The sequence below is a fragment of the Talpa europaea genome (assembly GCF_964194135.1).
Source record: "Talpa europaea genome assembly, chromosome: 2".
Lineage (NCBI taxonomy): Eukaryota > Metazoa > Chordata > Mammalia > Eulipotyphla > Talpidae > Talpa > Talpa europaea.
In genome coordinates, this window is record NC_140068.1 from 149,925,142 (window position 1) to 149,937,307 (window position 12,166).

General features: G+C 41.3%; 1 protein-coding gene across 1 annotated transcript in view; it reads left to right on the forward strand.

Moving 5' to 3' along the window:
• KIF13A (kinesin family member 13A) overlaps window positions 1-12,166 on the forward strand; it is a gene marked incomplete at both ends in the record, with an annotated part of 200,407 nt that overhangs the window by 129,317 nt on the left and 58,924 nt on the right. Inside the window, 4 exons of the mRNA XM_084259533.1 lie at window positions 4,435-4,546; window positions 5,302-5,514; window positions 7,747-7,857; window positions 9,338-9,472. Coding sequence (XP_084115659.1) covers window positions 4,435-4,546; window positions 5,302-5,514; window positions 7,747-7,857; window positions 9,338-9,472 — 571 coding nt within the window. The remainder of the gene's footprint in view (window positions 1-4,434; window positions 4,547-5,301; window positions 5,515-7,746; window positions 7,858-9,337; window positions 9,473-12,166) is intronic.

A 12,166-nucleotide genomic window follows, 5' to 3' on the forward strand; every position in this document is an offset into this window, starting at 1 on the left:
TTCTCAGTTGAGTGCTAAAACTGAAGAAATCACTGACATGTTTCCTAAGCTACATGTTTCTCTCAGGCTACTACTTGGGCTTCTTTTGCTGGTATGTTAATAATCCTCTTAAGCAGACCTGTCAGGGACTTCACACAGACATTAGTGTCTGCTTAATGGGGTGTAGATTTAGGAGCTTCATTTCTCCATAAGCTCTTAAGAGCTTTAAAGCACAAATTATCCCATCATTTGGAGGGCTAAGGCACTCTGTTGCTGTACCACGGTGGCCTGTTCAGGGCTTGGGAGGTACAGGTTGCTGTAGACCATCTCCTCGGGGAACCACACCTGAAAAACAGCCTGCTGCTCCACCTGCCTGTGGAAGTGGAAGGAGCAGGGAGCCTTCCTGCTCCCAGATTCTCCTTGACTCACCTTCTCTGAGACCTGAATTTATGTCCTGGAACTCTCTAATGCACCTGGGAATGTCATTGAAAATGGTTCCATTTTATTCTTGGTAATGGCCAATCATTTGATGTAAATAATTGGTGTGAAATGCAAATAATTCATTAGTGTAAAAAGTGCCCTATATTCTATATTAAAGCAGAAATGTGGGGTTTTTCCCCTGTTATTGAACTCCTTGCTCTCCTCTATTTCTATTTGTTTTACTATATTAATATTACCTATTACTGATATTAACAATAATAATAATATATTACATTTATTATATTTCTATATATTTCTATTTCTATATGTATGTCATACATATGACACAGATATGTCACATGCTCTTTTCTTTCTCAAAATTATTACCTTTGGGAGAAGTGATTAAAATTGCTTGCATTTTTTTATAACAGCTATATCAAAATAATTCACACAGGGCCTCCCCTGGTGGCGCAGTGGTTGAGCGTTGGGTTGCTAAGCTGCCCGCGGCCTCTGCAGCGCCGGTTCAATCCCCGGCTGCCGGGGTCCCACATGGCACGTAGACCTCTCCTGCCATGCCCGCTGCTCCCCTCAGCAGTGTATTTCGTCAGTCTGCCTGCTCTGCTCCCCACTCTGGCTCTGGTGAATCCGCTCACCCTCCCATGCTTCTGACTGAACCCAGTGCTTGTATAAATAAACAAATAAATAAACCTTTAAAAAAAATAATTCACACAGTATATAGCTTATTTTAAAATATATGATTCAGTAGTTTTATTACATATGAAGCTGTGCAGCCATCACCACAATGTAATATTAAAACATTTTCATGACCAGAAAGAAGCTTGTGTGCAAGTCCCTCCCCTTGTCCCTGAACCCCTGCCCTAGCCAGCCAGCCCCCGCCCCATCCTTATGGGTCTGTCTATTCCAGATAGTTCATATAAATGGAATCATACACTATGTGCCAGTGTTAGTGTCCTGGTGTTATAATAGAGGTCACAGACTAGATAGCTTAAACAAAGAGAAATTTATTTTCTTACAGTTTTGGCTGCCAGGAGTCCAAAAATCAAGAGATCAGGGTTTTTCCTTCCTGGGGGCTTGGAGGGGAAACCTGTTCTATGCCTCTTTCCCAGCTCCTGGTGGTTTCTGCCATTCTCTGCTTGCAGATGCACCACTGCATTCTCTGCCTCCACTTGCCCCTGGCTTCTCCCCTTTGTGTCTGTGTGTCTTCTCATGGCCTTCTCATAAAACACCAGCCTGGGATTAGCGCCTTTCCTAGTCAATAATGACCTCACCTTAACTAATTACAGCTGCAAGGTCCTTATTTCCAAAGAAAAGCATATCCTGAGGTTTCTAGTGGATATAATTTGGCAGGGATACTTTCAGTCCAGGAGAGTTACTTTTGTGTTTGGCTTCTTTCACTTAAGTATTTTTTTTTTAAGATTTATTTATTGATACAAGAACCGGGGTACAGGCCAGATGCGTGGGAGGGTGAGAGGATTCACCAGAGACAGAGTGGGGAACAGAACAGGCAGACTGGCAAAATACGCTGCTGAGGGGAGCAGCAGGCGAGACAGGAGAGGTCTGCCTCACAATGTGGGATTCTTGCCGGCCTCCGGATCGAACCTGCACTGCAGAGCCTGTGGACAGCTTTACAGTGCAGTGCTCAACCGCCTGCACCACCAGGGAGGCCCAGGAATTACTTTTAATTTTGAGTGATGTGATCATTATGTCTTTTCAAGAATCCCTATTTTTTAAAGATAACATTTAGATAAAAGTGTTATGGGTGAAATTTAAAAAAAAATCATCCAGCAATAATAGAGGTATTACCAAAGATATGAAAGAGATTATTGTTTTAAGAACATTTTGTTACCTCGCCCCCCAACCCCCCAGAAGCCAGAGTTTATTTTATTGATTCACAGATGAACAAGCAGAGACTACTTTGACAAAGTGGCACTTCAGCCCTTGAAGAAAGGAGACGGCTGGGTGGGGAAATGATTCCATGTTGTGTTAATCATGTCCATGAAAAATTCATGGACAGCATTTTGTATGGACATGTTTTTCTTTCTCTTGGGTTGGACTTGTTTGATTTTTAAATGTCGTGAGGTACATATTTATGTCACTTTGCAGTCATAGCTGGTAGTTATTAAAATTCCAGTTCATTTTCCTTGCACCTCTTGAATTTGCTTTGTATTTCAATGACTTTTCAGGGACTTGCCTTTGGGGAGTTCAGTTTTGTGGGGAATATGCTTTTATTTCCCTTTCAGTGTATTTAATTGGAAATCACTTGTTAACATTAGAAAACTGTCTAATCTTCACTTTCTAACCTCTGGTCACTTGCTGATCTTTACCCTTTCTTGTTTTTATAAATAAATAGTAACATTTAATTTCTTAAGCCATTTAGAAAACATCTTCGTTTTGGGCTACCATGTAACCTTCCTTGCAAATCCTGTAAGACATACAGAGGTTGCTGTTTTCTGACTGCTAGACTGTGGATCCAATTGACTTCCTTTTATTTTATTATTTTTTAAAGATTTATTTATGCATACAAGAACTGGGGTACAGGCCAGAGGTGTGGGGGTGAGATGATTCACCAGAGACAGAGTGGGGAACAGAACAGGCGGACTGACTGAAGTACACTGCTGAGGGGAGCAGCGGGCGAGTCAGGAGAGGTCTGCTGTGTCATGTGGTTTTCTCCCTGGCCAGCCGGGCATCAAACTCATGCTGCAGAGGCTGTGGATTGCTTTATAGTGTGATGCTTAACCCTTTGCGCCACCAGGGAGACCCCAATTGAATTCCTTTTAAAAGAGTGGTTGATACTTAACCATGACACATGAGGATGCTCTTCATCCCTCAAAATCACAAATCTGTTATTTTCATGGTGCTCTTGTCTCTGAGTGTGGGGAACATGTATAACTGCCAGGGAAATCTCATTAGCATGGACCAATGGTCCTCAAACTCTAGCTTCATTTTTAGAATCACCTGGAGGACCCTTGCAAGTACAGGTTACTGGGTCGCACTAGCTGCATCTGGTAGATGTGAGGTGACCACAAAGAGGTGTATGTCTGATGGGCTCCCTAGTTATGCTGATGCTTCTGGTCCGAGCAGGAAACCACAGAATAAACAACTAAATGTGTGTGTCTGTGTAATTTTGTGTATTGTTTAACCAGGGGTTGTTAAACCTGGAGATACTGTTCTGATTCAGTAAGCCTGGGACAACTTCTGCATTTCTTTTTTTTTTTTTTTAAGATTTATTTATTTATGCATACAAGAGCTAGGTATAGGCCAGAGGTGCAGAGAGGGGGTTGGGAGCAGAGACAGTTGGGAGCAGAACAGGTGGATTCACTGAAATACATGCTGAGGGGAGCAGCGGGCAAGACAGGAGAGGTCTGCTGTGCCATATGGGTAGCTCCCTGGCTGGCTGGGGATTGAACTCGTGCTGCAGAGGCTTTAGATAGCTTCATTGTGCTGTGACTTAACCCTTTGTGCCACCAGAGAGGCCTGACTTCTGCATGCCTGCATGTCTTACCAGCTTTCAGGTGATAGGACTGCTTCTTTGAGCACCAGATATTGAAAGAGTAGCTATATGCTGCCCTCTGCTTGGGTGGTGGTGCTTTTTGCAAACTAATGGCTCTGCATTGAAAAAACATGTCGGCTTTTAGCAGATGAACAAGACAACTCTTGTGAGGTGTAGTGGAGTCCAAATGAGACCCAAAGAATAAAGGGTTCAGATTTGCAATATATTATTGGAAATAAATTAAAACTTGGCCAGTGTGATCTTTTTTAGTGTTTGTTTCCAGATTCCAAAATGTATGTTTCACAATCTAGTCTGTGATTGAACAGACTAGGTTCTTATAGCAATTAATGGAGTAGCTTTTTGTTTTTCTCAGCTTCTTGAAAAATTAGTGTAGACTTGATTGTATCAACTTTGGGATTTCATGATTCTGCATATTTTATACCTTTTACATGGAAGGATTATTATTTGGGGGAAACAAAATAAGCATTCCATTAAACTCATTTATTTTATTTTTCTCTTGGCAGGTCACTTACAACCCTGGGATTGGTTATATCATCACTGGCTGACCAGGCAGCTGGCAAGGGTAAAAACAAATTTGTGCCTTATCGAGATTCAGTCCTCACTTGGCTTCTTAAGGTAAATTATTCTGCCAGGGTTCATTTCCAGCTAAAAATTGGCTTTTCCAGTGATGATAGCTGAAAGGTGTGTGCAGAACTAACCAAATACACAATGAACTCCTTACAGTGCTGGTGTCATATTCCTAGGAATGCGGAGCCAAAATTGTCTCTGTTGCCTTTTTTCCATTATAATGCTGTTTGATAAACATTATTGATTGTTGTGACTCCAACGAGGCCACACTTCACTTGTCATAAAACGATGTGTGAGGGGTGTGAGGGGCCTCCCCGGTGGTGCAGCGGTTGAGCGCTGGGTTGCGAAGCTGCCTGCGGCCTCTGCGGCGCCGGTTCGATCCCCGACTGCTCCTCGGCCTCCGGAGGAGGGTCCCACATGGCGCGCAGACCTCTCCTGCCGCGCCCGCTGCTCCCCTCAGCAGTGTACTTCAGTGCTTCTGCCTGCTCTGCTCCCCGCTCTGGCTCTGGTGAATTCTCTCACCCTCCCGCGCTTCTGACTGTACCCAGTGCTTGTATAAACAAAACAAACAAACAAACCAGCAAAACAAATAAATAAAGCATGCCTCTATTAAAAAAAAAAAAAACGATGTGTGAAACACAAATCTGTTTCCACCCCACTTTCTTATGAGAATAATGTCACACAATAAGAGGTCATACACTCGAAAATAACAATGTCACACATTTGTGCTGACTGTTTTCATCATACATGTTGTGTATGCAGTGGCCCTCATTGCATAAGATATTGTTTGACATTTCTTGCAGGACAATTTGGGGGGCAACAGCCAGACCTCAATGATCGCTACCATCAGCCCAGCCGCAGACAATTATGAAGAGACCCTCTCCACGTTACGATATGCAGACCGAGCCAAAAGGATTGTTAATCATGCCGTGGTGAATGAGGATCCCAATGCAAAAGTCATCCGGGAACTGCGGGAGGAAGTAGAGAAACTGAAAGAGCAGCTGTCACAGGCTGAGGTAAAACCAGTCGGGTATTCCCTGTGTTTGAAGTCCTCTGGCTTGTGGAATCTTGGTGGTGAGCACGTGCTTGCTTACAGTTCTAGGTCATCTTGGTGTGGCTCAGTGTTTCTTTGTTGCTTGGCGCCTCCTGCATGTTCAGCATCGGAAAGACTGCAGGGGTAAAGCTACCTCCCAAGTGGCCCAGGCATTAAGTCTCAGCACTATCACTGCTGCAGCCTGAGTTCTATTCCCAGCCAGGAGCTAACCCACATAGTGTGCAGCAGACCTCTCTGGTCTCGCCTGCTGCTCCCCTCAACAGTGTATTTCAGTGGATCTGCCTTTTCTGCTCCCCACTTTGTCACCCCAGCACCTCTGGCCTACACCCCAGTTCTGTTATGCAAAAAATAAAAAAAAAGATTTTGTCCCAGGCACTCACAGTCAGAAAGCAGGCTGTCAAGAGAGAGCTGCTGCCCCGGCTTAATGCATGATTTTGAGCACTGATATCATTCAGTGTGAAATCCCAAAACCAAATGCATTGTTTTTATTAACATTATAGAATATTCCCAGAGGGCCTTATAGTTTCTGAGGGAAATTAGTTATATAACATCTCTTCATTAAGTCATGGAAGACTGTGGTCACGGAGAACCAAGTACTAGGAATGATTCAAATATCCCTTTTACTTTTTTCATTTGTGTCAGTGCCTGGCAGAAAACACAATCAGGAATCTTGCATTGTTACCCCCCGCCCTGACTTTACCCAGACTTGCGTAAGCACACCCTCTTCAGATAACTGTTGCTTTATGCACGTGACTGGGTGAGGCTCGGGGTGAGCCGTTGTCTCCTTTGAAATAGGTCACAGGGCGGAGTTGGAGGCCGAGAGCCTGATGTCAGTCCATGTGCTTCCATGTGCCGGTGTAGAGAGTCTCCTTCCTTCCTTCCTTCCTCCCGTCTCTCCTTCTACACTTCAGTTAGGACAGCTTTAAATCCTTTTGGGGGGCCTCCCCTGGTGGCGCAGCGGTTGAGCGCTGGGCTGCGAAGCTGCCTGCAGCCTCTGCAGCGCCGGTTAGATCTCCGGCCCCCGGTGAGGGTCCCACATGGCGCGCAGACCTCTCCTGCCGCCCGCTGCTCCCCTTAGCAATGTATTTCATCAGTCTGCCTGTTCTGTTCCCCGCTCTGGTGAATTCTCTCACCCTCCCGTGCTTCTGACTGTACCCAGTGCTTGTATAAATAAATAAATAAATCTTTGAAAATAAAAAAATAAATAAATCCTTTTGGGGAGGGATGGTAATTCGTTATTTGACAACTTGTGTACCAGACATGTTTTATGTACTTTCATTCTATCAGTTTCTGTAATCGAGAAAGGAATCAACAGTGATGCCAACAAACAAAAGGGAATCAAAGCCAAGGATCTGGCTACTCCATCCATTGGTGATGTTGGGGTTGTGTTCATCTGTGTACACGATCCTCTTCTTGCAAACTATGGGCGCCTCAAGTGTAGGAAACCACGTCTTAATATTTTTCATCCTTAACCCCTGGAATAGCATTGATTCTGGAAAGCTCTTAGCACAATGTTTGCTATCCAAAGTACTCAATAAATGTTGCAGTTTCTTATTACAATTATTATAATCATCATTCAGTGCATCAAGCAAATTTTTTTGATTCTGAAAAGCGTAGTAAAACACCTGAAAAATCAAAATGCTAATAAGCTTTGAAGAAAGTTATGATCCCGAGAAGAAAGTGTTGTGGTTCTAGGGTTTGCTTGTACCTGGATGATTCCCAGTACCTACGTCTCCACTCTGACTGAACAGTCTCGGTCACTACAGCGGGAATGTGCTTACTGAGGTTGTGTGTTGATCTCTGTTGAAAAAGAAATCTGCATAAGTACCTTTTTCCCCTGCTTTCCTAAATCAAAGATGACCTTTAGCATCTTTTAGGTCTTTAAAAGTGAAATTTAAATAAAATGTATTTTAAAAAAGTGAAATTTAAGTATGATGGATAAAATTACTCTGTAATGATCTGTGTCTATTTAATTCTGCACACTGATAATTCTTTTTCTCCTTTATAGAGTATCAGCCATTGGCTCTTACATTTCATTTGATTAATGAGAGTCTAAAACATATCCTAACAATGTGTGACTTAGTTGCTTCCAACAGACTGTAGATAACTACTCTAGAAGGACAATAAATATTTGTCTTTTATATAATGGAGGAAAAAATTAGAAAAATCAGATATCTCTGGTTTCATTTTAAAGGCTATGAAGGCCCCTGAATTGAAAGAGAAGCTTGAAGAGTCTGAAAAGCTGATAAAAGAACTAACAGTGACTTGGGAAGAGAAGCTGAGGAAAACAGAAGAAATTGCACAGGTAACTTGATAATTTAGGCCTAAGAACTTGTGATTGTTTTTCATTGACTGTCTTCTTTGTAAAACCACCTCTCACCCTTAAAAAGTCTTGAAGGACCCCTTTCTACTGAACTTAGAAACTGCAGAGATCAGTTTTAGACACTCACTTCATGGTTATATCGACTGCATATATTTGCTGGAAGCATTGAATAACACTAAATTTGAACAGGCATGGTACAGGAAATATCACTAACATTTCTTGCTTTCCACATTTAACCAAAAATCAGTGTTGTGATTTTAGAGCAGGTGGCAAAGCATGCAATTACCTGACTGATGAAGAATTTTTAACATAAAGCACATCATACTTTTTGCAATGTATTTGATTTTTTGGCCTTGTTCAAATATGCTATATGAACTCTACTAGAGATAAAGCAAGGACCAATTATGTGATGGATGAGACTGTTAGTATATGTATATTTTAGGAATATACACTATGCTTTTCAAAGACATTTTGATCTCACAACCACTTGGTAATGTTGGGCTGTACCAATCAAGTAGCTTGAAAGCAGTAACTGGAACCTGGCTGACCCTTCTGCTTATAATTTGCCTGTAGATACCATTCACCCACACCCACCTCTGGTTTCCTGTCCCTCTTACATTGCTTTATGTTTCCCCATAGCACTTACCACCACTGGAAACTCTATAAATTTATTCATCTTTTTCCCCCTAGAATATGTTTTAAAATATAAATATAAAATATAAAAGAAGGAACTTAGTTTTAAAAGGAACTTAGTTTAAAAAGAAGGAACTTCTTTTAAATATAAAAGAAGGAACTTGGTTTTATTTGCTCTTGTATCCTCAGCCCTAGACCAGTACCTAGCACATAAATATTTCTTGAATTAACAAACTAATTGACTGATTCAAGCCTCTCTACAACTGGGACCGAATCTACTCTTCCAGTCCCATCTTCCATTACTTTCCCACATTTGTCAGGGCTTCCTGGCATCTAGAACCATCCAGTATGCCCAGTGTCTTCATTGTCCCTCCCCTAGAACATTTTGCCTTTCACTTGAGACTCCATTTTGTCCTATTGAAATTCTTCTTCTTCTTAAAGAACCGTCTCGGATATATTCTCTCCCTGAAGACTTTCCTGGTTCTTGAACTCATTGTAATTCCCCCTTCTTTGAAGGGGGCGGTGCTTCCTTTCTCCTTGATGGTGCAGGGCTGTCTTCTTTTGATCCTGGTCATCTGGCTTTCTCTCCTCTCCTAGAATGTAAGCCCCTTAAGAAGAACACGATGGTGTCTGATTCGCTCTGGGTGCCTCTGTAACATGACACAAAAAGCACAGCATTTTCTACTCTCAGTAAACTTGGTAGAGCTGAGTAGAATGACTAATTTCATTGGCATTGTCCCCGGAAACAGTGACTTACACTTTCCGTGGATACATCTTGTAAATGGAGCAACAAATAGAGCTCCCTGCTTTTGTCTGTTCTCATGCGCAGGAGCGACAACGACAGCTTGAAAGTATGGGGATCTCCCTGGAGACATCTGGTATCAAGGTGGGAGATGACAAATGCTACTTAGTCAACCTGAACGCAGACCCTGCCCTCAATGAACTTCTGGTTTATTATCTAAAGGTAAGAGAGCAGTATATGCATTGACAGATGCAATCCTGGTTCATTCATGTACACTTCCCCATTGAATCTGCATGCCTGGCTCCATGATTTTGCTTTTTGAACCCAGCCTATCACTCATTAAAAATCACAGGATTGATAATATAGTAGGATCACCATTGAGAATGAAGACCAGCTCTTTTGTGTTATTCATGGGCTGTGACATCCTATAAGGATAGGATTTGGAGGGATACAGAGGGCACCTGAGGTTATCAAGGTGACCCTGAATTTGGCCACAAGGATTCTAAGAATCTGTGGATTCAGCACAAAGGTCCTCAGAACCTCTGGAGAGTCACCCTTATGCTTCTGAGTAATTCTAAGAAGGGCTCAAGATCACAGCCCAAAGCAGACCCTTGTGATAGATAGGTGTTGAGAGTTCTTCCCAGTCAGCTGTATCCCTTCTAAACCTTCATACTCAAGAAATAACTTTTGACCCTATAATCACCCTTCATGGTATATGGTCTTTGGATTTGGCACTTTGGCCTCAGGGTAGGCTGCTGACCACACTGGACAGTTAATTGGGAACTATTTAGCTTTGGGAACTATTTGTATTCTTTAAAAACTATCAAGGACTACAAAGAACTTTTGTTTGCCTGGGTTATCTCTATCTTTACTGTGTTAGAGACTAAAATTGAGAACACTTAAAAATACATACATGTGCATTAATGTTCATTAATCTTTAGAGCTATGAAATCATCACATTTCATGTAGCCTCTGGAAAACTCCACTGTACACTTGTGATTAAAGCAAAAGCAAGTAAAATCTTAGTGTTTTATCATAGTGAGCTTCTTGAAATATTCTCAGAAACCCAGCCATTCTCAGAACACGCTGAGAAAAATGCTGGATTATTTTGTTAAGAGAGAGATAAGACATCTGCTTGAAATAGAGCGCCTGATTGTCATAGATGTGGGGAACCCCAAAGGACAGAGGGCACTCAACTGACCATAGGGCTTTTTAAATCATACACATAAATCATGCACACACAATTTTTTGAGTTATGGTAATATATAAATATATGTCATGGTATTTCAGTAATTGTTAAGGAAGGCAGCTTATAGAACACTATCCATACACTTGACTCTCTACCCACAAGGGCATTACCCGCTTGTGAAGGTGGGGCATAGAGATTTTGATATGCTTAGTGTATAGAAAAAATGCAATGGAGAACAGCTAGAATTGAAGCAAGGAACTCCAGTCTTTTGTCATCCTTTCTACTTTTTTTCCAAAGGCATCAATATATCACAGATAGCCCCTGACTTATTAAGATATGTTCATTCCGAATGAAGTTTCCTAAAAAACAATTAAAGTGGGTCTGCCATGTGACCCACTGATTCCACTCCTAGATATCTACCCAAACAACACAAAAATACTAATTTGAAGGAAAACCAGCACTCGCATTTTCATAGCAGCACTATTTAAACTAGCCAAGATATGGAACAACCTAAGTGCCCCAGAACAATGGAGTAGATCAAGATGTGCTATATAATATACGCAATGGAATACCACTCAGCAATCAAAAAAAGAGTAACTCACACCATTCACAGCGTGGAACTGGAAGGGACTATGCTAAGTAAAAAGGAGACAGACAATTAATGGATGATGTCGTAAGTGGAATATAGAAAAAAAAACCCAAAAGGTCAGATAAAAACAAACTTAAAAACTAACCCTTGAAAACTGATTAATAGAGCTAGAGAATACAGGGGTGGGGAGCAGTAGGGGAGAGTACAAAATGGGAAGGAGGCACAGTAAGGACTATAGTGATGGGGTACTTGTGCTTTGTTAGAGGGTGCACTGTAGTAATAACACATGATGTGGGGGACCCTCTACTCCCAAAATACAAACAACCTAAGCCAACATTACCTCAATTTAAAAAAAAGAGGGAGAATGTAAAATATCATACTGATGTTTTTTAAATAATCATTGCATATTGATAATATTTTGGACATATTTGGATATTTTTATATAAATAAAAATCTATTAGTAAACTAAAAAAAAGTTAATAAGTGTTATAAACCAAAAAGAAAAAAATTTGATCACTTAGGAAATGGCTAAGGGCTATGGAATGGTTTCTAAAACCTTAATTTCAAAAGACCAAGCCTTATACTTACTCTGATTAAATGAATTTGGGAATAATAGGAAAAACAAAGAGGTTGAGCAGCTTTCAGAAGTTCCACGAGTCACCAATGTCGGAGGCTTGGCATCCTTAAAATCACACCAGTCTCTACACTGTGTCCCCACAGGTTTCAGCACTCTATAATATTAGTTATATTAGACATTCAACTATTTTTAACATTTAAAAAATTTATGTATTTGAAAGCATGACTCCCCAGTGAAACTACTTTAAGTGGTCCTAAAGTTTAACTCTTTTCTTTTTTTTTTAAAGATTTATTTATTTATGCATACAAGAACTGGGGTGTAGACCACAAGTGTGGGGGTGAGAGGATTCACCAGAGACAGAGTGGGGAGCAGAACAGTGGCTGGCAATAGCTTGATAGCACTGTCTTTAACCCCTGCACCACCAGGGAGGCCCCAAGTTTAGCTATTTTCAAAGTACATTCACTGTTAAGTCACATGAACCTTAAAAAATCCTGTGAAGTAAACCAAATTGATAATGTTGTGGTTGCCAAAAAAAGAAAAAGACACTGAGGTTGGCTTATA